The sequence below is a fragment of the Pleurodeles waltl genome, chromosome 1_2 (genome assembly GCF_031143425.1).
Source record: "Pleurodeles waltl isolate 20211129_DDA chromosome 1_2, aPleWal1.hap1.20221129, whole genome shotgun sequence".
Classification (NCBI taxonomy): Eukaryota; Metazoa; Chordata; class Amphibia; order Caudata; family Salamandridae; genus Pleurodeles; species Pleurodeles waltl.
Window position 1 is genome coordinate 1,355,623,425 of NC_090437.1, and position 25,207 is coordinate 1,355,648,631.

General features: G+C 46.0%; 1 protein-coding gene across 1 annotated transcript in view; it reads right to left on the reverse strand.

The window, feature by feature from the left end:
- LOC138252886 (uncharacterized) overlaps positions 1-25,207 on the reverse strand; it is a 235,118-nt gene that overhangs the window by 24,521 nt on the left and 185,390 nt on the right. Inside the window, exon 5 of the mRNA XM_069205775.1 lies at positions 19,651-25,073. Within this exon, the coding sequence (XP_069061876.1) occupies positions 19,651-25,073 (5,423 nt within the window). The remainder of the gene's footprint in view (positions 1-19,650; positions 25,074-25,207) is intronic.

Genomic DNA, 25,207 nt, shown 5'->3' on the forward strand with positions numbered 1-25,207 from the left:
GGAACTCCAGCACTGATTGTGCCACCCACATGAGTATCCCTGTAAACATGGCTCAGACCTGCCACTGCTGTGTCTGAGTGTGAAGGTCTGATCTGCCAGTTCAACCTAACCAACCTTCCCTTTCACTACATGTAAGTCACCCCTAGGGTAGGCCTAAGGCAGCCCCATGGGCAGGGTGCAGTGCATTTAAAAGGTATGACATGTACTGGTGTGTTTTACATGTCTTGATAGTGAAATACTGCTAAATTAGGTTTTCAATAAAGCTAGGCCTATCTCTCTGATAGGGTAATGTGGATTTCCTTGAAATATCTTTTAAGTGTAAATTCCCATTCAAAACACATAGATATGGAGTTTGGGGTCTCTGAGCTCACAAATTAAAATTACATCTTTTGGTAAAGTTGTTTTTTAAATTGTAAATTTGAAAATGCCACTTTTAGAAAGTGGGCATTTTCTTCTTTATCCATTCTGTGCCTCTGCCTGGCTGTGGAATACACATCTGGGTAAGGATGACAGTTGGGCTTTTTGTGACTTCACTCTAGACTGTCACACAGAGGGAGCTGAGGTGTGTCCTGCATATCATGATACATCTTCCTGGGCTAAAGTGGTGAGAGGAGCTGACACTTACACCTGAATGGGGTTATGCCTGCCCTTATGCAAAACAGTATCCAACCCCCTGGAGTGTGTCTAGGGCGAGGGCAGGAAACGCAGGGACTTGTGCACTAAAAGGACTTCTCTTTGAAGTTTGCCTACTTCAAAGGCAGAAATGAGTATAAATATTGGACCTCTGAGACCACAGCTTCAGAACAATTCTGGACTGAGCACATTCTGTCAGAAAGAAGACCTGAATGCTGTAGGAGGATTTGCCACTCAAACTGTTGCTTTGCTGTGCTGGCTTGCTGCTTCTGTCCTGGGAATGATAGGACTGGACTTTTCTTTCTACATCCTATTTTCCAAGGTCCTCCAAGGGCTTGAACGGAGCTTGCCTCCTGTTGAGAAGTCTCAGGGACATCAAAGACTTCATCTACTTGTGCCTGGGCTCTTCTGCTGAGAGTTCTGACTTACCAAGTGGTGCCAAATCCAGTCCTTGGACCCTTTGAAGCAGAAACTGGTGTCCTAAGGAAGAAAATCCATGCATTTGATGCAACGCCTATCTTGCGGTTGAAGAAATCGATGCAGTATCTGTTTTCCTGTAGAAGGATAGAAGCATCACCTGTGAAGCAGCGTATGTTCCACCGCAGCTCCATCGTTGCAGCACGTCTGGATTTTCCATGCATCGTCCCTGGGCATCACTTTGTCATCGACCCCTCACCACGTTAAAGAACCGAGGGTCCGTGACTGGAAACCAATCCATCGCCTCCCCTGCGTGGAGAGAACCGACACATCACCTCCCCTGCTCAGTAAAGAACTGATGCATTGCTTTGCTTTTCCCGCACCTAACCTCCCCTGTGGCCACATCATTGTTGTTTTTGACACATCCCAGGAACTGTGTGTTAAAAGGATACAACCACTGATTCTTATGGATTAAGACTCATTTAAACCTTTAAAAAGTGATATCTTTACCTGTGTATGCTGGATTTTTGTTGCTCCGATCTTGTCTTATTCAGAGAAATATCGACTATTTTTCTAAACTGGTGTGGAGTACTTTTGTGGTGTTTTCACTGTGTCACTGTGTGTGTGTGTGTTTGTGTATAAATAGTTTGCACGTTGCCTCTGAGATAAGCCTGACTGCTTGAGCCAAGCTACTAAGGGAGTAAGCAGGGTGTATCTTAGCTATGTGACTCCCTTACCTTGACTAGAGTGAGGGTCCCTGCTTGGACCAAGTGCAAACCACTGCCAGTTAGAGACCCAATTTCTAACATTAGTCAATCAGCAGTCATCTGGTAATGATCAGTAATTCTTTGTCAAAGATTAACATGATTGCACTGTTGTAATTATAATACAGTACTGCAGGCCACGAGTGCGTGAATAAGTGGGAATTGCAAGGACTGAGTTTTAAACCCTTGAACAAATCATGAGGCTGTTAGGTTGTGGTGACTGCAGAAGCTGAACTGTCACTTCCTATAGAAGCCATATATGTGGGTGGATGCAGTGACTGCAGGTGGTGAGCTGTGATGTCCTAGAATGACCAACAAGGGTGAGAGAATCCGATAACAGCAGTGGCTCAGCTGTAACACCCTTATACAACCCAGAGGCTGTGCTGTAATACCCTAATGTGGGGGATGTGTTTGAAAGGAAGGAGTGACTGTGGGTGTTGAGTACAAATTATACTGTTGTGAGCTGAGGGTGGTGGGTCTTCGGGTCTGGTGGGAATGCACCACAAAACCGATACAACACCCAGGCAAAATCATAGTAAATGTGCCCTTCACTTTTCATGGGATGGATTTCAAGGCTGAGAAATTATCAAGTCTTAAACTATTGGCGGAGTTTGACCAAGGTGTATGATATTTTTGGGAGGGTCATTTACTGATACATTTGTGTATAATAATATCTTTAGGACAGAGGATCTCTAAATTCTTCAGTGTGACTCCAAGAGGTTTGATATCTGAAATAAATGCTGCTAATATGGAACCCTGCAGAAACTCCCAAAGCACCCAAACTCAGAAAGCAATTGTTATTTTTGATCTGCTTTTACAGATTGTCATCTTGGTGGCCCAAGTTAAACAAAGAACTAGATCGTACTCATATTTGTGTAGGTTTGAGAGGGGAAAAGGGCACTTCTGTTCACCATTCTGCTGCTTGCACTCTTTGGGCCAGATTTACAAGAAAGTGGTGCACCGGCCCTGATGCGCCGCTTTTCTTGCGTTCCCCTAATGCCACCTAACAACATCATTGTTGAGTCGCATTTACAATACAGTGCACCATTGTGCACATTAGGGCAATAGCGTCAACATTTTTGATGTTATGGTGGCGCTTTGCTGCACTATTCAACAATTTTGACGGTAGTGCAGCAAAATGCAAGGAGGCCCATGATTACAAGGGTGCGTCACTTTAACGCCTGCATTGAGTAGGCGTTAAGAATGACCCCAGAAATTACGCAGTGAAATCTTGTATATTTCACTGCACCATTTTTGCGGGCCTCCTAACGCTGGAACGCCCCCCGGCACACATTAAGCCTGGCGCTAATGTGGCACAAGGAGGTGCTAGGGCCTTGTTAATCTAGCCCTTTGTTTTCCAGAGCTGCTCCAGTTTCTTCAACCCAGTGGAAGAGGTTTGTATTGTGTGGCACAAGGCCTGGAGTCTGGGTAGCTGCGGCTGGCCTCGAGATTACCGCATGGTATGAAGTATGACAGACTTGGACTCCATTTGCCTTCTTACAATGCACTCACTTTTTAGTTTAGTTTAGTTTTGATTTTATGGCAAGCCTGGAGTTTAACATTATTGCAATCTCCTTTATTGCCATCACTCACAGCAGGCACTTCAAAGAACTTAGAAGAAAAGTTCCAACATTATAAAAGGCTAGAACCCCCAGCCATCTTCCTTCTTCTGCTGCTCCTTGCAGATAAGTACAGTTTTTCTATATGTAGAATGAGTTATAATAACTTTCAAAATGATGATTATTAAGATTGCAATTGCTGTTCAATGAGCATTTAAGAGGTATTTGAGTACCCCCTCTCCCCCGCCACATGGGGCCGGCGGCTCCCTCACACGCTCCCAAATAGTAAATGGTAAACTTGCATTAGTTTCAAAACATTGCTTTACGCACAACCATTCAAAATCTGTAAGTTCTTCCACTGGGGGTTCGTGAGGTAGGGTGAGCAGGTGTCCCAGATTCGCCGGGACAGTCCCAGTTCTTCACCCACTGTACCGGGAGTTTTCCTGAAAGTTAGTTAGAAAATGTCGAGAGCTGCCTTGTTATGTTTTTCAAAGCAGGGTTAGCGAGCGAATTAATTAACAGGCATGACACTGACTTCAAAACTTGCATTTTCTTTATGTTCTTAGTACCTCTGCTGTAGTTCTGTGTCAGGACCGGAGGCGACGATTATGCATTTCTTTTTTTCACTTTCATTTAACCAGCAAGTTCGAAGGTTATCATAAAAGAATCTTACTACATATCCCATGGTTCAGAACAAGTATCCATGACAACCACTGGCCAATCCTGACACAGTCCGACAGTCTGTATCTATTAAGCACTCTCCGAGTCCATCCTCTCCCCTCAGTGCCACGAGCATCAGTGAGGTTGTCTCACTAGAGCACAGTTTGTGGGGATTGACTTATCCCTGCGCTTTCATGATTGCTTTTATATTGCTGTTTTCATTGTGCGATTTTAACACTGGGCAGGCTTCGTCCCAGCTCAGCCTCTATTCTTCATACCAAGCAGGTCCCCCGAGGGCCCCTTTGCGCCACCTGTGAGGCCCGCACCGCGCATCGTGAGCCGCGTTCAGCTCCACGGCGACATCCCTCGCCCGGCCCCGCACTAGGGGTCGAGAGCTCTCCCGGGATGGGTGCCGACCCCGTAACCCCTTCCAACCCTCAGGTAACCCCGCACATCGGTGCGCAGTGGGCCTGCTCCCAGGCCCATCTCCCTGCATTACCACCGCTGGGAGGTATTTCTCACACAGAGACAATCGTGGCTGGCAGGAGCACCAGTAAGGGGGCCTGCAGCCCCTCGTCTGTGCAGTGCTCACACCCGCCTTACCATGCAGTCCTTGCAGGAGCACAAGTACTTCCCCACTAAGGCTGAGGAGGAATGGCCCCCTCAGCGGCGCCTCCCTGATGAAGTGGGCAAGCTCCCGTCCCAGGCTACAGCTAAGGCGCCTGCCCCTTTACAGGAGAGTGTGGCCAACTTGGCAGCCCAGGACTCTACCTGGGATTGCTTGTTTGAGGATATGGGAGCAGGCCCAAGCAGCAGTAGCATATCTGCTCCCAAGAAACCACGCAAACGTGATGCGGGGCACCTAGAAGGCTTTGAATGCCTCATAGAAGCCTTCAATAAGAGTGCATGCAGGGAGCCCTGGCCCAGGGAGCTCCCAGGGAGAATAGCCCAGGGAGAATGGTGAGAAGGTCACCACAGAATCAGACCCTGACCCAGGGCTGCCCACTCCGGGGGAGGGTGAGACTCACATGGACACGTCCTCAGATGAGGACCACAACACTGGTCAACCTTGGTGCCTTGCTTTCGCCACAACCTTTTGGATATCCTGGGACTCGTCCCTCAAAATGTACAACTGGCGGAACAGTCAAAGCACATGGGTAAGCCCCTTCCCACAGACACAGTGGCAGGATGGGCCCAGAGGACAGTATACCTTCTGGGCAATGCTAATTGTGCCATCTCCTCAGAGAGACACCGCTCCCTACTAATTCAGATAGACCCAAAACTTGGGGACCTCTGCAGCTCTGAAGCAGGAGCGATTGCACAGGGAAACCTGTTTGGTGATCCCTTTGTGAAAAAACTGAGGAAGTTCCTGGTGGCATTTTTAGTGCTGGACAAGGCGCAGACCTTGATTAAAAAAATCTTTCCTGGAAAGGTTTTTGGAGGGCCAGACGAGGTAGGGGGGAGTCACTCCTCCAGCCGCTCAGCCAGAACAAATAATGGATGGCATGATGGCTGACATGGAGCGTTCTTCCCCAACAGGGGAAGAGGAAAGAACAGAACTGGTTGCAGCATTCTCAGAGGGGCGAACACCCTGGGAGGACCTAACAGTAAGCTGTATCCCTTCTTCCCTTGGAGAGATCAGGGGTAGATTGAGCAGGTTGGCGCACAGATGGGTGATGATTACCTCCGACACTTAGGCGGTCATTAGAACATTGGTGGTAAAAGCCGCTTACCGCCGTCCAGAAGACCGCCAACACACAGCCGTGGCCGCGGAAATCCGCCACAGCTATTATGACCCACAACACGGAATCCGCCAATATTCAGACACCCACACATGTCCACCACACCAACGGTCAGTGATAAACTGGCGAAAACAAAACCTCCACCGTCACGCCAACAGAAATGCGCCCACACCATCACGACCCACAAATCCACGCGGCGGTCTTTCAACCGTGGTATTCCATTGGCGGTACACACCGCCACGCTCAAAATACACACACATCTCCAAAACACAGCCACATTGGACAAATCGAAATACACACACCTGATACACATACACACACCACTCCCACACACCCAATACAATATAAAACACACACCCACATCACCCACAAACCCCTACGCCCACAATTACTGAGAGAGAAGGCCAGAGAGAGACACCACCATCAACAATACTAGCATCCACAGGCACACAACACCATCACCCACATAACGTCTACGCACCTCACACTACACACCACTACATATCACCACACTTATCACCCCACACACCACCCCACACATCACCTACACCACCCCATGGCACGGCAAAGACACCCCAGGTTCTCAGAGGAGGAGCTCAGGGTCATGGTGGAGGAAATCGTATGGGTAGAGCCACAGCTATTCGGAGCACAGGTGCAGCACACCTCCATTACAAGGAAGATGGAGCTATGGCGAAGAACAGTGGACAGGGTCAACGCAGTGGGACAGCACCCAAGAAATCGGGAGGACATCAGGAAGAGGTGGAATGACCTACGGGGGAAGGTGCGTTCCGTGGTCTCCAGACACCACCTTGCGGTTCAGCGGACTGGCGGAGGACCCCCACCTCCTCCCCCACAACTAACAACATGGGAGGAGCAGGTCTTGGCGATTCTGCATCCTGAGGGCCTCGCAGGAGTAGGTGGAGGAATGGACTCTGGTAAGTCAAATCTTAACTATTACATCCCCCACCCTACCTGCATGCCAGTACATACCCCCAACCTCACCCTCACCCCCATCACTCTAACTCCTCACAAATGTCCCAACATCACAAACCACACATCCTAACACCAAGCCCTGCATGCAACAACAAAGCATGGACACCCATCACTAAAGCATGGCCACTGCACATACCCATACACCCCCCTAAACCATCATCACACAAGGTCCCACACAGGAATGCAAGCACTGGGGTACACGGTCACCCACCCATTGCACACCATGCCACACACAGATGTAATAAACATCCTTTTATACCCCTGCATGACCCCTACCCAACGTCACCAGACAGGAGGGTCCACACATGTCCACACCACCAACAGAAGGGGCCCACAGTGATGACAGCACCTCTGTCCAACTGGATCTAGATGACCAGCCCGGCCCATCGGGGACCTCAGGACAGTCGGTTCCCCTCACACTGGCACAGGCCACCACAGAGCTTCCCCCCTCTGGAAACACCAGTACAGCACCCACCCAGCGGGCCCATACCTCCGTCCCCAGGACACGTCAATCAGCAGTGTGTCCACCACTACAGGGAACCCAGGCTAACCCACCACCCCAACGACAACAGGGACCTGGGGGCAGTGGTAGTGGGCACACGGTCCAGGGGACGGAGGCCCAGGAACACAGGGGAACTGGGAGGGCTGCTGTGAGGTAGGGGGAGGACAGGCCAAGGGAACCCACGGTCCCCGAGGCCCTCTCCAACATCATGGGAGCCTACCACCACTCCCAGAAGACGATGGCAACGGTACTGGACAAGTTTCAGGAGACCCAGCGCCTGCAGGAGGAACAATATTTGGGCTTCAGGGAGGAACTCAAAGCCATCAATTCCACCTTCGCACCATCGTAGGGGTGCTGAAGGAAGTACTCAATACCAGGAGGGACACTGTGGCACTACAAGGGGCCCCTGGCACTAGCCTAGACGATGAACTGCCCACCACCTCTGCCAGCGCTAGTGGACAGGAGGCACCGCCACAGGACCACCACACCAGCACCCCACCCCCTGCAGAGGGAGAACCACCTTGCAAACGGTCCCTGAGATCCAGGACAAAGACAGAGAACAATGCCAAGACCCCCGCCAAGAAAAAAAGACCACCCTGAATGTCATCCTTCTGTCCCACTTTGTCAACCTGTCCATCCTTAAAATGCCCCAGCTCCATTTCCTATGTCCATTTGGGCAGTGCACCTGTGAGACTAATAGACTGGACTCTGCCATGGAAATTCCTCCGCCATAACCCCTGACCATTTTGCTACCCCCTCCAATATTGAGCACTAAAATAAACACCCTTAAAGCACAAAACAATCTGGAATCAGTCTGTGATTTTGAAATAGTGTATTAGCAATTACTGTGGCAAAAAGCTCTTTCATTTGTAATGTCAACATACCTATGTCACACAGCTGTAGTCCATGATGAATCAAAGCAGAAGTCACACTGTGGGACACACATCTGTGAATTCGTAAGGGAAAGTGACAACTCAGTGACCATACACTGGGTGAAAACGACAGTCAGTAGAGAAGTAGTAGTGTTAAAGTACATGTAGTAGGCAGGTTTGTATTCTTACCTGTTTTTCACTGGAAATATTCCTGGATCACTGCGTCCCTGTTGTCCATGTCTTCTTCTTCTGCTTCATCGTCTTCACTGTCCACAGGCTCCACAACTGCAACAACACCGCCATCTGGACCATCCTCCTGCAGAAAAGGCACCTGTCGTCGCAAAGCCAAGTTGTGAAGCATACAGCATGCCACGATGATCTGGCACACCTTCTTTGGTGAGTAGAATAGGGATCCACCTGTCATAGGGAGGCACCTGAACCTGGCCTTCAGGAGGCCGAAGGTCCGTTCGATCACCCTCCTAGTTCGCCCATCGGCCTCATTGTAGCGTTCCTCTGCCCTTGTCCTGGGATTCCTCACTGGGGTCAGTAGCCATGACACGTTGGGGTAACCAGAGTCACCTGCAAATGGCGAGAGACAACTGTTTGACACACACTAACCTGTAGGGATATCCCCAGACCCAGACAACCATTCCCACTGTCTTGCTTCCAGGTGCTCACCTAATAGCCACACACGGTGCCTCTGGAGTTGACCCATCACATAAGGGATGCTGCTATTCCACAGGATGTAGGCGTCATGCACTGAGCCAGGGAACTTGGCATTCACATGGGAGATGTACTGGTTGGCCAAACATACCATTTGTACATTCATCGAATGATAACTCTTCCGGTTTCTGTACACCTGTTCACTCCTGTTGGGGGGGACCAAAGCCACATGGGTCCCATCAATGGCACCTATGATGTTGGGGATATGTCCCAGGGCATAGAAATCACCTTTCACTGTAGGCAAATCCTCCACCTGAGGGAAAACGATGTAGCTCCGCATGTGTTTCAGCAGGGCAGACAACACTCTGGACAACACGTTGGAAAACATAGGCTGGGACATCCCTGATGCTATGGCCACTGTTGTTTGAAATGACCCACTTGCATGGAAATGGAGCACTGACAGCACCTGCACTTGAGGGGGGATTCCTGTGGGATGGCGGATAGCTGACATCAGGTCTGGCTCCAGCTGGGTACACAGTTTGGATTGTGGCACGGTCAAGCCTGTAGGTGATGATCACATGTCTTTCTTCCATTGTCGACAGGTCCACCAACGGTCGGTACATCGGAGGATGCCGCCATCTCCTCACATGTCCCAGCGGACGGTGCCTATGAAGGACAACAGCGAGCACAGAGTCAAACAACTCAGAGGTACGTACCCACAGCTTACACAGAACACGAATCATAATCCAAAAAGTGGCCTGTATGTGTGTTGAGTCTAGGCCTAGGTATATGTGACGCAGTTGAAAATGAAGCCATGTGGGCCCCTGAAATGGCGGCTGCCTGACCTGTAAAGTGGGACAATAGGATGTGAGGTAATTGTGCTGGCGTTGTACACCGTCGCGGTAGGCAGTCGAAGACCGCGGCACAATGCTGCATTGGTTAACATTGGACACTATGGGTCCCAGGAGCCAAAGACGATGTACGCCGGCGGTGACGGTGCGCACTGCCGCGGACGTGACCGCCATTTTCTATCTGTTCAATCACTCGATACCTGATCTTCGACAGGAGAGGACCTACACTGTAAGTGCTGCTGTGACCTCGGTCTGGAAGAGACAATGGCTCGAGTGTCTGGGGAAAGGACCCCTGCCTTCACATCGGAGGAGTTGGAGAAACTCGTAGATGGGGTCCTCCCCCAGTACACACTACTCTACGGTCCTCCAGACAAACAGGTAAGTACTCTGGGAGCATGTATGGGCTATGCCTGTGTGGAGAGGGGTGGATGTAAGAAGGAAGTGGGTAGAGTGCGGCGTGCATGAAACAACGGTGAGTGCATGTGCCACATGCCAAGGGTAGGGTTGGGGGCCAATAACTGTGACGGTGCAGTTGGTAATACGTTTCTCTTCCCCCTGTACAAATCATGTAGGTCAGCACTGTAAGGAATGCCTCCTTGGCATGGTTACCACCTGACTTTTTGCCTTTGCTGATGCCAAGTTATGATTTGAAAGTGTGCTGAGGCCTGCTAACCAGGCCCCAGCACCAGTGTTCTTTTCCTAACCTGTACCTTTTTCTCCACAATTGGCACACCCTGGCATCCAGGTAAGTCCCTTGTAACTGGTACCCCTGGTACCAAGGGCCCTGATGCCAGGGAAGGTCTCTAAGGGCTACAGCATGTCTTATGCCACCCTGAGGACCCCTCACTCAGCACAAATACACTGCTTGCCAGCTTGTGTGTGCTGGTGGGGAGAAAATGACTAAGTCGACATGGCACTCCCCTCAGGGTGCCATGCCAACCTCACACTGCCTATAGGCATAGATAAGTCACCCCTCTAGCAGGCCTTACAGCCCTAAGGCAGGGTGCACTATACCATAGGTGAGGGCATAGGTGCATGAGCACTATGCCCCTACAGTGTCTAAACAAAACCTTAGACATTGTAAGTGCAGGGTAGCCATAAGAGTATATGGTTTGGGAGTCTGTCATACACAAACTCCACAGCACCATAATGGCTACACTGAAAACTGGGAAGTTTGTTATCAAACTTCTCAGCACAATAAATGCACACTGATGCCAGTGTACATTTTCTTGTGAAATACACCCCAGACTGCATCTTAGAGATGCCCCCTGAAAACATACCCGACTTCCAGTGTAGGCTGACTAGTTTTGCCAGCCTGTCACACACCAGACATGTTGCTGGCCACATGGGGAGTGTGCCTTTGTCACTATGTGGCTAGTAGCAAAGCCTGTACAGGGTGGAGGTTCTTCTCACCTCCCCCTGCATTAACTGTAACACCTGGCGCTGAGCCTCAAAGGCTCACCCCCTTTGTTACAGCGCCACAGGGCATCCCAGCTAGTGGAGATGCCCGCCCCCTCCGGCCACGGCCCCACTTTTGGCGGCAAGGCCGGAGGAGATAATGAGAAAAACAAGGAGGAGTCACTGGCCAGTCAGGACAACCCCTAGGGTGTCCTGAGCTGAGGTGACTCTGACTTTTAGAAATCCTCCATCTTGCAGATGGAGGATTCCCACAATAGGATTAGGGATGTGCCCCCCTCCCCTCAGGGAGGAGGCACAAAGAGGGTGTAGCCACCCTCAGGGCTAGTAGCCATTGGCTACTAACCTCCCAGACCTAAACACACACCTAAATTGAGTATTTAGGGGCCCCCAGAACCTAGGAAAACAGATTCCTGCAACCTGAAGACGAAGAAGGACTGCTGACCTGAAGCCCTGCAGGGAAGATGGAGACACCAAGTGCTTTGGGCCCAGCCCTACCGGCCTGTCTCCCCACTTCAAGAATAACTGCAACAGCGACGCGTTCCCCAGGGTCCAGTGACCTCTGAAGCCTCAGAGGACTACCTTGCATCTAAAAGGACCAAGCACTCCCAAGGACAGCGGCCCTGTTCCATAAAGACTGAAACTTGCAACAAAGAAACAACTTTTAAAGGACTCCACGTTTCCCGCTGGAAGCGTGAGACTTTCCACTCTGCACCCGAAGCCCCCGGCTCGACCTCCGGAGAAACAGCACTACAGGGCGGACTCCCCGGCGACTGCGACCCTGTGAGTAGCCAGATTTGACCCCCCTGACCGCGATGCCTGCAGAGGGAATCCAGAGGCTCCCCCTGACCGCGACTGCCTGCTTCAAAGAACCCGACGCCTGGTAAAGACACTGCACCCTCAGCCCCCAGGACCTGAAGGATCCGATCTCCAGTGCAGAAGCGACCCCCAGGTGGCCCTCTCCCTTGCCCAGGTGGTGGCTACCCCGAGGAGCCCCCCCCTTGCCTGCCTGCTTCGCTGAAGAGACCCCTGGGTCTACCATTGAAACCAATTGCAAACCCGATGCCTGTTTGCACTCTGCACCCGGCCGCCCCTGTGCCGCTGAGGGTGTACTTTTTGTGCTGACTTGTGTCCCCCCCGGTGCCCTACAAAACCCCCCTGGTCTTCCCTCTGAAGTCGCGGGTCCTTACCTGCTGGCAGTCTGGAACCGGGGCACCCCCTTCTCCATTGAAGCCTATGTGTTTTGGGAACCACTTTGACCTCTGCACCTGACCGGCCCTGAGCTGCTGGTGTGGTAACTTTGGGGTTGCGCTGAACCCCCAACGGTGGGCTACCTTGGACCCAACTTTGAACCCTGTAGGTGGTTTACTTACCTGCAAAAACTAACCAAAACTTACCTCCCCCAGGAACCGTTGAAAATTGCAGTGTCTAGTTTTAAAATAGCTTATTGCCATTTTTGCTAAAACTGTACATGATATTGCGTTGATTCAAAGTTCCTAAGATACCTGAGTGAAATACCTTTCATTTGAAGTATTGCTTGTAAATCTTGAACCTGTGGTTCTTAAAATAAACTAAGAAAAGATATTTTTCTATATAAAAACCTATTGGCCTGGAATTGTCTTTGAGTGTGTGTTCCTCATTTATTGCCTGTGTGTGTACAACAAATGCTTAACACTACCCTCTGATAAGCCTACTGCTCGACCACACCACCACAAAATAGAGCATTAGAATTATCTCTTTTTGCCACTATCTTACCTCTAAGGGGAACCCTTGGACTGTGTGCATGCTATTTCTCACTTTGAAATAGTACATACAGAGCCAACGTCCTACAACACCCAAATTATTTTTGTATCAACTTTGGATATAAATGTGAATTGGACTTCAGTAGATAGGGGTGGGGCCCATAACAAGTTGTATCTACTAGTAGATGTTAGTTAGAAGACAAGAGGCATGTTGACATTAACTGCCTGTGTGAGCTTCAGCTGAGTCTGATGTAAAAAAACACCAGCCACCCCACCACATTGTTACTTCACCCCATCACTAGCCACATCACCCCAGTATTGGCACCTGCGTTTCTTTGCATTGGAAGGCCATCATTTCTAGAACAGGTTGCCAAAAGCAACTTTTTTTTGCCTAGCAGGTCCAGGCAGATTAAGAGCAGAAATGTCTTTAAGGTAGAGACAGTCAACTCCTTGCATGTTAAGGTAATTATCTATTTATATTTCAATCAATCAATCAGGATTTATAAAGCATGGTGTGGTGTTGCCGTGTCCTTGCGACTCCCGTTTTACGCCCTGAGCTCATGAGAGAGAGCTCGAGACACTCGGAGTCAAGAGGACGGTTGAGGCGGTAGCTGCGACATCGCAGCGGTCTACATTTTCAATAAAAGAGCTTAACCTTACCTATACTTGTAGTCATGTTTACTACAAGTATTTCTGGCGACGAGTAGACCGCTGCATCGGACCCATTTTCCTCGTCGAAACCAAGCAGGAAGTACAGGTAATAATGGTAACGTCAATCTGAGCTCATGATTGGTTACCTATTTGTTTTGAGGAAGAACTGAAGCAGTTACTTTGAATTTTTTGGCCAACACTGCCATCTCATGGAATTAAGAGGTACTGCACTTTGATTTCAAGAAGAAAGATAATTTTGACAGTTTTTCTTAATTTTTTTTTTTTTTTGGGCTGCTTATATTACAAGGAACCATCAGTGTTTTTTTTGGCTGTGATCTGCTGTGGCTCTTATATTGATACAGACGTAAAAGTGAAGAAGGTTAAGTAAAAATTGCTGCTTGGTTTCTTCAACCTTCATTTTCTTCTGCGTCACACACCCTGTGATATTACTTACCTTCTGCACTTGTACTGTTTTAAGAATGCAGTCTGTGAATCCATCTCCATTTTTTTGGGAAACACCTGGTAACCCTCCAATTCCATGGAAAAATTGGTTTGATGCATTTGAAATGTACTTAGGAGCAATTGGTGCAGCACGTTTCCGTCCTGAAAGAAAAAAAAATATTTTACTCCATTCCCTAGGATTTGAAGGGAGATCTGTTTTTAAATATCTTCCTGCCTTGGTATTGGAAGAAGGAGAAGAGATTGATGAGTATGCCGAAACAGTAAAAAAATTGGAACTGAGGTTTGACATACAACCCAGTTTAGTCGTTATTAGGCACAAGTTTTTCAAAAGAGAACAAAATCCTGTGAAGACGTGGATACCTTTGTATCAGCACTGAGAAAACTTGCAGCTGATTGCCAATTTCAGGCGTTTAGTGACCAGCTGGTCAGGGACCAATTTATTGCTAAATGCACGGACAAGACTATCCAACAACAACTTCTTTCCTTGAGCAATCTGTCACTAGATGAGACATTACGACTGGCAAAGAGCATTGAGACGTCTAAAGTGTCTGTGAAGGAATTGGAATCCAGAACGACAGAAAATATAGGATTGGTGAATTTTCAGGATGGAAAAATGTTAAAATCAACTAAGACTTTTTCCAAACCATTTTTTAAGCAAAGCAACATTTGTTTTCGGTGTGGTAATCTGAACCATATTAAGAGTGGCAGGGGATGTCCTGCTAAGAATGCCACATGCAGGAAGTGCAACAAAGTTGGGCACTTTGCCAAAGTGTGTCAGAGTGGCACAATGAGTGTTGGTTATCAACAGGGTTCAGGGAGGTTTCCAAATGGTTCAGGGGTAGCGTATGTACAGAAGATGATGATAGTAATGTAAATAGAATCCAAGAAGAATTCAGAGACATGGTGATGATTGTCACAGAGGATCTCATAGTGACTGGAGATCCTACTAGGTGTGTGGATCCTTATGTTGAAATTGGTGTTGGTGACAAAGTGATCAAACTTTCGGTGGATTCTGGAGCTCGGATCACAATGATTACTCAAGAGCTGTGCAAGGAGGTTTGGGGAGAGAGAACTCTCTGTGCACCTGACAGAGCACCTGTCTCCTATGAAGGGAGAAAGATTGAATTGGCTGGTTATTTCTAAGATGTACTTGAGTTCAAGGGAAGGAGAATTTTTGGCAAGGTTTATGTGGCGATTAAGGGACTAAACATTTTAGGTTGGTTCCATCAAGGTTTATTCCAAATGGTTTTGAGGCCAGGCACTAAGGAACAGGTATCTGTTGTAGAATCAGGTGATTATGCAGCCAATCTGATAAAGGATTTTCCTTTGGTATTTTCTGAAATGTTGGGCACTATTGAAGGATTTACTCATGTGATAAAAGTAAAGGAGGGATCCATTCCAGTGAAACACAAATTTAGGAGTGTACCATTCAGTGTGAGGGACAAACTGGAAAGGGAGTTGAAGGACCTGTGTATGAAAGGTATGATTAAACCTATAGATTCCTCTTTGTGGTTGTCTCCCTTGGTTATTGCAAGGAAGAAAAATGGCGATTTGAGGGTCTGTGTGGATCTGCGCAGTTTGAATAAACATATTTGGGTAGACTTGCATCCTTTACCTAATATTACGGAAATGCTGGCCACTATTGGTGAATCAAGGTGGTTTTCCAAGTTGGATTTAGCTACAGCATATCATCAGATTGTTCTAGACCCAGCCTCAAGGCATCTTACTGCTTTTGTTTCACCTTTGGGCACATTTCAGTATTGCAGGATGCCTTTTGGGTTAGCCTCAGCAGCAGCTGTTTTTCAGCGAGTAATGTCTCAGATGTTCAAGTACATAAAAGGGGTAGCTGTATTTCAAGATGATGTTTTGATCCATGCAGCATCCAAAGAGGAACATGATCACATTGTGAGGAAGGTGTTAAGAATCATGCAGGACAAAGGAGTGGTTCTCAAAAGTGAAAAATGCCAATTTTTGCGAGACAGAGTTGAATATATAGGACATGTTGTTTCCGAACAAGGGATTGAACCCAAACCAGGGTTAGTCAAAGCGATTATGGATGCTTCTCCACCATCAGACAAAACAGGATTGAAGTCTTTTATTGGTTTGTGCAAATTTTATTCACGGTTCAAGAGTGATTACGCTACTAAAACTAAACCTTTAACGAATTTGTAAAAGAAAAATGTTGTTTTTGTTTGGAGTAAGGATTGTCAGGAAGCGTTTGAGTGGATTAAGTCACAACTAGTTGGGTCTAAAAGTTTGAAACCTTTTGATCCAGACGTGCAGTGTATTATAACTGTTGATGCAAGTAGTTTCGGTGTGGGTGCTGTGTTGACTCAAGCGAAAGAAGGTACTGAAAAAACTTTGGGATATGCATCAAGAGTTTTGAAAGGGTCTGAATTAAACTTTTCTGTTATTGAAAAAGAATTGTTGGCATGTTGGTGGGCTATAAGGAAATTTCATCCGTATGTCTGGGGAAACAAGTTTGTGTTGTGCCCAGATCACAGTCCTCTTATTCCTATTTTGACTGGAGACAAAATCAGAGAATCAACACCTCGCATTTCTAGATTGGTCACAAAATTATTGCAATATGATTTTGAAGTCCGTTATGTTCCAGGTAACAAGAATGTTAGAGCAGATTTTCTATCTAGATTTCTACTGGTTGAGGATGCGGGTGCTGGTGAGGATGAAGATGAAGATGATGTTGATAACTGTTTTATAGCAGCTGTTGATCTGGAAGATATGTGCGCAATAAGTGAATGTGAGTGGAAAAGGGAATTGGCGAAAGACTTGGTATTGGCTCAAATTGTAAAATTTATAAAAGAAGGGTGGCCCAGAGAAAGAAATGTACCTATTCAATTTCAAACTTTTGTCAAGGTGTCAGGTGAAATGTCAGTTGAGGATGGCATTCTGATGAGGGGTGAGAGATTTGTTCCCCCGGAGAGCCTGAGGAAAAGAATAGTTGCTGGTGCGCATGAGGGACACTTGGGCAGGACACTTACTAAGCGCAGATTACGTGAAACGTTTTGGTGGCCTGGAATGGACCAATGTGTTGATGTCTGTGTGGATGAATGTATGATTTGCAACAGTTGTGAAAAGGGGTTCAAGGTGAGGACTCCACCGTTACAACCTATTGAACTACCCTCTAGGCCGTGGGAAAAGCTGGGAATTGATCTTATTGGTCCTTTCTATGCTTTTCCAAGTCCATGTAGATTTGCTGTAGTCTTAATTGATTACTATTCTAAGTGGCCTGAAATCAAGTTTATAAGTGAGCCTTCATCAAAAAAATTAATTGAATTCCTGAGAGATGTATTTTTACGGGAGGGATTCCCTTCGGCCATTGTTTCTGGCAATGGTTTGCAATTTGTTAGTCAGGAATTTAAAGAATTTTTACTAGAAGGTGATGTCAAACACATAAGGAGTTCACTATATCATCCTCAAACCAATGGCCTTGTAGAGTGCATGAATCGAGTGTTGGGGAATTGTGTACAATGGGCTATTGCTAACAAGTCAAATGTTCAAATTTCTGTACGTACTATGCTTTGGTTTTATCGCACAACCCCCCATTCTTCTACAGGTGTTTCTCCATTTGAACTGTTGCGTGGAAGGAAACCATCTTCAAGGATCTGCCTGGTTGGATGTCTAAGTGGGTGAAACAAAGTGATTTGAGTGTAATTGATGATACTGTCAGAAATAATGTCCAGAGGGCACAAATGAAGCAGAAGGAATACTTTGATTTATCAAAGAGGGTCTACCCCCATTAATTTGAAGTAGGGGACAAGATTAGAATCAAACTTCCTGTTCACAGGAAGAAAGGAGAAAATAGATTTTCAGAACCCATGATAATTGACAAAGTATGTGGTAATGCTGTTAGGGTTAATTTGCGGAATTGGTGGAATGTTGACAGGGTAGTTAAAGTCAAGGAAATGCCTAACAAAATGTGTAAGTCTGATCATTCTATGGATTCTCTGAACAAACCATCTCACAGTGAACCAGTTACTGATGAAACGAATCTGACGGATGTTGATAAAGTCGTTTTTGAACGTTATGTACGCAGGAGTGGCAGACAAAGAGTGAAACCTTTGAGATACCGTTAATTCTGTGTCATGTATTTGAGACCTTTGAGATACCGTTAATTCTGTGACATGTATTTGAGTTATGATTTTGTGTTTCATCTTTCTTCATAATTTATATCTTTAAATGTATTTTTATTTCTTTTGTTGTTATTGTTTTTTTTTCTGTAGATTGTTATCTTAATGAGTAATGGTTAAATTGTTATTTGCTCGTTTGTAAGGGAAGAGGATAATGTGGTGTTGCCGCATCCTCGCGACTCCCGTTTTACGTCCTGAGCTCATGAGAGAGAGCTCGAGACACTCGGAGTCAAGAGGATGGTTGAGGCGGTAGCTGCAACATCGCTGCGGTCTACATTTTCAATAAAAGAGCTTAACCTTACCTATACTTGTAGTCATGTTTACTACACACGGCCTATCACCTGATAGGGTATCCAGGCGCTTGTAGGTCTCTGAGACTTATTAGAACAGCCAGATCTTGAGGGCGAGTCAGAATTCTGGAAGTGAGGAGATGGTCCGGAGGTGCGTGAGGAGGAAATTACAGGAAATAGGATATTTCAGAAACATGCACCTTATTTAGGATTTGTTCTGCCACACAAAAAGAAATGGCAGCAGGCCCTCATCGCTTCTGTGGCTGACTAGCAGGGTGTGTTTACTGAAAGCTGGAACCTGCTCGTCCAGCCAGCTGGGACCTTTAAATGCTGGAGATAGGTTTTGAGCAGTCCATCAGAGACTCTGGCATTCTGGGGGTTTGTCAGGCCTCCCATTTACCAGAAATTATGCCCTTAAATATCTCCAATTTTAATAACACAGTTAGACCATGAATGTGTTCTTCTTTTTCTTACATGGCAACTAACAGATGGGACTGTGTTCAGTGCGAGGTCTGCAGTGACCTTCAGGATGAGTACAGTGCATGGTTCAGGGAGACCAATGAGGGACAGTAGAATTCAGACTATTAGTGAAGGCAGTAACTGAGGGCTATCGGTGAAAGATATCAGTGCAGGATATCAGTACAGGCTATCAGTGAATGATACCATTGCAGGATATCAGTGTAGGATATCAGTGAAAGCTATCAGTGAAGGCCATCCATGCAGGCTATCAGTAAATTATATCAGTGCAGGCTATCAGGCTATTAGAGAAGGCCATCAGTGCAGGCTATCAATGATTTATATCAGTGCAAGCTATCAGTGAATTATACCAATGCAGGCTGCAAGTGAAGGCTGTAACTGAGGGCTATCAGTTCAAGATATCAGTGCAGGATATCATTGTAGGATATCAGTGAAAGCTCTCAGTGAAGGCCATCAGTGCATACTATAACTGAATGATATCAGTGTAGGCAATCAGTTAATGATATCAGTGCAGACTATCACTGAATGATATTAGTGCAGGCAGTCAATGTATGATATCAGTGCAGTGTATCACTGAATGATATCAGTGCCGGGTATTAGTGAGTAACATCTGTGCAGGCAATCATTGCTTCTCCATGTAGAATGCCCATCTTCTTCCCAACTGAGATGTATTCATTGATCAGTGTGCCTTTGATTTTAGAGGTTTCCTTTAAAATGTTCTACATTATTTGGAAAATAGTCGGCAGATACATAACAACAGTCAAAAGATCTGAGTAGAGTCATTGATTATTATCTGTTAGTGTCTTACCCTGCATCTCTCTCCTTTACTTTCTGCAGCTGGAGGGTGATGACGCCCGCTGAGGAGTCTTTGCCCGGGTAGACCTCCGTGGAGATCTTCTTCTGATTCTCGTCCACCATGATGACCTTGATGCCTTTGCCATTCAGCAGGTCACCTTTGGTGAGGACGTTGAGGTCCAGCTCTGTGGCTGGGCTGTGTGGATCCTGCATTTTCTTCACATAATCATTGACCTCTTTCTTCTCACCTTCTGTCAGTTTAACATTTGCTTCCTCAACGTGTGTCTTCTTCATGTCACTTTTGTGTTTTTGTTCAATGAAGAATCTCTCTGTCTCATTTCTTCCAAGAATATTGTCGACTGTTTTCCCTACGTGCTTATTCACTTTGGTTCTCAAAGGTTTAATTACGTAACTTGTTAGGCGGCTTGAAAGCAAATCAACAAAGTTCTCATTGAGTTCTTCGGATATTATATCCAACAATTCTACTTTCATTGTCTCTACAATTGCGAAGTTGCGGCGTCCATCATCCTTATAGTCTGCAGCAGATGGGAGCTTATTGCATTCTTTCATTATAAATGTAATGACTCTATTTTCAATCACATCTTGAGTTGGGGCAGAATTTATCATCTGCACGAAGTCAACCATTTTTTTTCCAACTTCAACACTGAGCTTGAACCCTTTTTGGATGGTTCCTTTCACCTTGGCCTCCTCCAGGATTTCCAGAATGCCACCTTTCATGGCGTTGAGGTAACTGAAAAACGTCTTCAGGACTTTGTAGTCATCAGCGATATTATTGACTGCAGAACTGCAAACATCTTGCATTACTCTATTCATGATCTGTTTATGGGCATCTCGAATCTGAAAAGTGGCTGGGTTTTCCATTTTTAGGGCACTCTCTGGCACGCCATTGGCAACTATAAACTTTTTAATTGTTTGTTTCAAAGCTTCATGCCCCTTTACTGATGTTGCTATCATATTTTTGAAGGCTTTTTGAAATATTTCCTTGAAGACAGCTTCGAGGGCTGCATCCATGCCATAATCTAAAGCTTGTATAACACCTTGTTTGGCCATTTCTTGACCAGTATACTTCACTGCTTGCAGAAAATTTTTCTTCATGGCAGAACTTGAAGCAAGGGTTTTGATAGAGTTGGACAGAGCATTTTTAGAAATGGCAGAGGCAGATGTGCGAATGGAAGACACTATAGCTTTTCCAGAACGAATGATGTCATCGGCAAGTGATGCAAATGTTTTTGTTCCATTGAGCAGACCCTTTGTCACTTTCACAACAGCTTGTGCTGCCTTTTTAATCATGCTAAATCCTGCAGTTATGAGTGATAGCCCGATACTAATGGCTTTCGATATTGCCCACTCTGCCCAATCGAATGCACCCTTTATCATCCCTTCAATTCCTGATATCATGTCTGACACACCTTCAGAAATCAGACCCATTCCGAACTGACTAGCTGTCCCACACGTGAAAACACACACAAGAATCCCAGCAAGGACCTGCAGAGCTCCAAGAATAAAGCAAACAAGAGCACTTATGCAGAATTCTGGCTTCTTCTCAACTTCGAACACAAAGGACAGACCATAGTCATAGAGTACAATAAGCTCGTCACTGGTTATAGGACTATGATCAGTTGCCAAAGAGAAGACAGCTTGATCCTTGGTGATAGCATTATTCTTCTTCTTTTGGAACTCTGTTAGCTTTGCAATGGATTTATCGATGTAATCGATCCAGGACTTGAACAGGCTCTGACGGGTCTCCATTTGTTTTGTGAAGTTCGGATCATCTCTGTTGTGAGGTTCAAACTTAGCTAAGCAGGACATCTGGCAGGAAACTGTGGTGTTCGACACCTCAGATACATAGATTTCGATCATTCTCTTGGATTCTTTCAAAAGATCCATTGCTTTCTGCATATAGCCTTCCTGTTCCAGATTAATTGTAATGTAGGCTTGATTATAGAGTGAGACAGCGCGGTACACTCGATCAGTCTTCTCCGCTTTCTGCCAAAATGATAGTGCTCCATAATCCCATGTTTTGTTCTGAGTGTGGAGATACATGCGGTCCATAGCCTGTTTGATGAAGTCATAGAAGTTACCTGATTCTCCTCGCAGGAGGCTGTCTGCCCTCCTCTGGATCACTTGGTCAAGGCCTTTTTTTAGCTCACTGATGTCCTTATGTTCGTCTATGTCTTTTTCATGTAGTGTGAGCCAAAGAGCCCAGCTTTCTTTTAATGCATTGAGAGCTGGGCGGTAGTCTAACTTTGTCTTAGAAGAACGAAAGATTTCTTCAAACTTTAGGAAAGCAGAAGTCATGTAGATGTCTTTTTTTTCCATCTTATTGTAATTACGCTGAAAAAGGTCTAGATGTTCACAAAACTTCTGAAAGAGTTCCTCCCGCATCTGTACTTCCAAGAGCTCATTAGTCTCCATCTCTGCGATGTTTGTTTTATGGTAGTCAGCTCTGAGTTGTCTCATCACCTCGATAGGTTGGTCTTGATAAGAAGGTAACAAGTCATCATAGTTTAATATCATTTGGACCATTCCAGGGTTTCCTTTACGAGAGGTCCTGCCAAATATCTGCTTTTCCACTCTCATGTTTGTAGGGAAGTGGGTGAGAATCACAAAGAGTCCTCCACTTTTATTTACATCTTTAGTGATTTTAACATTTGTGCCTCTTCCGCCAAGGTTTGTGGCAATGACTACATCTCCTGCAGTAAAGGTCCTCTTTTCAATATTGTGCAAATCACTTCTGGTGTACAGAGTTATTTTATCTGGATTGGGAACAGCTTTTAATTCTATTAACTCTGTTTGTAGCTTTTCAGCTGTTTTCACATCTTCACAGACAACTAAAGCTGCTTGCCCTTTGCCCCACTGGTTTGGACTTGTGCGCTCTTTCACATGTTCACAAATACTGTTGATCCACGCTTCATGCCCTCCTTCGACCTGTAGAGTTGGTAGTTCAGTCTTCTTGGTATGTCGGTGAGTAGGCATAACATAGCAAGACACTTTGTAGTGTTTTTTAAGAAACTCAACCTCTGCCTCATCCCCTATCGTCCCAGAGACCCCAAACATGCCTGTGCCTTTAGTATATCGCTGAAGGAAATGGAAATTTGACATGAAGTTGGTGACATTCGACAGTGGTGAGATTGCCAGCTGGTGCTTCATTTCTAGAAACTGCTGTAAGCCGTCACCCCAGCGCTTGTTCTTCTCAAGCACACCAGTGGCTTTGAAGTCCACTGGGATGATGGTGTGGTATTCGTAGATGGGTGTGGTGGTCTTTACTTTCCCTATGTCTGTGGCTGATTCTATCATGTACTCCCGATCCTTCTCCATTACAATTGCCTTCAAAGCATTTTCCACAAAGACCTTCATTCTGTTCTGGGTATATTCCTTCAGGTAGGCTGGCAGAAGAATAAAATTATCATCCTTATTCTCTTGTTTATCTGGTGGCAGATAGGTGTCTGAGTACCGGATTCTTGATTCCAATTCACTGACAGCTCCTTCTATCAGGTCCTTGTCACTCATCACCTCACAGGCACAGCCATGTTCCTGGAGAAGAATGCAAATTTTGTCATGATCAGATGTGGATTTGTTGTCCGATGAAATGATCTCAAATTCCGATGCTTTACCGTCCTTTACCTCATAGTATTCAAAAACAATAGCATCTTCAAGAACTTTCTGAAATATGGACAAGAGATCTCGCTGCTGCGCAGGTCCAAGTTTAGCCATGATTTCTTTGATTACAGAGTCTTCTGGCTCTTCAGTGATTGGCTGATCAGACTTAACCAGGGTGGATTCAAGTTTCTTCACATCCTCTTCAGTGAAGAACCCAAGCTGCAGTCCTGGCATGAGAATATCAAGGGGGGAGAAATGCTCTGATGTATTTGGTCCCATGACAGCTGCTGCAGCAACTTTGTGAAAGTATTGTGTTCCTGTTGCCCAAAGAATGTCATCAGTTTTGGCATCTTGAATACGTTGGCAGGTACATATCTTCGCCCAGATGGCTGCCAGTAGTTGTTCTAAGTGCCGCATTCCTGTTGCTGCATGTGAAAGGTATGTGATTTGGACACCACTATCTAAGGTCATGTAGTCTACCTCATCCACAATGGCTATGTCAAAAGGCCGATCTCCTCTGGTTTTTGATTTTTCAAACTCTTGTCGTAGAATGTCAGCAGCAAAGTTCCCAACAGTACTGTACAGAACATCAGCTGCATAAGCCTTTTTAATTGCCTTATTAATTTCTCTTGAATCAGTGTATTCATCTAACCCTGGAGGTGGTACAACACTACAAGATAAATCAAACATCTTGTATAGTTTGCTCCAATCCTCTTGATCACGACGGGCAAGCACTGGTGAACTTGTGATAACATCAACCTTCTTTCCACGGATGGCATGAATTAGAGCAAGCATGGCCACAATGGTAGATTTTCCCTCTCCGGTGGCAATCTCTAAAAGACAACCATTGTATTCAGGGGCTTTAGATATGAGCAGAGTCAGCAGAGATGCAAGTTGGGTCATGCGTGGGAAATAGCCCTCAATCTTCTCACCTGACTTTATTACAATAGTGGTAGTGTCCTGAACAGCCACACACAAGCCAATCAAAATTTTAACGAGTGTCTCAATATCAGGATTTTCAAAGTTGACTGTTCTGGTCATGGCTATACCATCTTTCTTCATCTTTTCGTCCAGATCCAGGGTTTGATATGCTGGAAGACGAGCTCCAACTTCACTGAGCACCTGCTCCATGATAAAAAGAACCTTTTCAGGATAATTGTTTTTTCTCATTTCTGCTAGTATGGTATTTAGATCCTTGTCCTTCTCAGTCTTTACATGTTGCTGTAGATGCAGCACAGGACTCTGGTCCTTCAAAGATGCAATGGCCGTGTTTATATCGATCTGATACGTCTGTACAAGTTGGAGGATGTTCTCCACCTTCTCATGTGAAACACTGCTCTCCTGCACGTTTAGAGTGAATCGAACTGCTTGGATTGGGGTCCATGTGCCGCTGAATATTATGTTTCCAAGAAAGTCATGGCTGGTGCTGGAAAGGTCAGAAAAGACAGCTCTTGATAGTTTTCCAGCTAAGGTCTTGTTTGTGTTGTAGAGTACATCTATGATATGAAGACGATATCTAGATATGTCATCCATCTCTTCTGTGAAATGCGTTGTCCCATCTTCTTTCAGTGTTACTTGGATTGTTGCTTTAAGAAGACTCAACTTTTCAGTGAGTGAAATATCCTCACAATCAAAGGTGCTGTCCAAACCTCTATGCCACCAGATGGGTATGTCCTTCTTCATAAGGAACTGGCCTACAAGGTACTGCTGCAGTGTTTTCATCCGGTCGCCAATATTCTGGGATTCCAGACCCTTCTCTTCTTTCATGTTGTTATCAATCAATAGCTGTTCAAAGTTCTCCTCAACAGCCTTTTCCTACAAGAAAATAAATGTGTGAAAGTTGTTTCATCAGTTTATAGCATGAACCATCCCTCTATTTATGCTGAAGGACCACTTCACTGACCACCCATGTGCCTTTGTCTAAAAGCATCATCTACATAGGTTTTCAT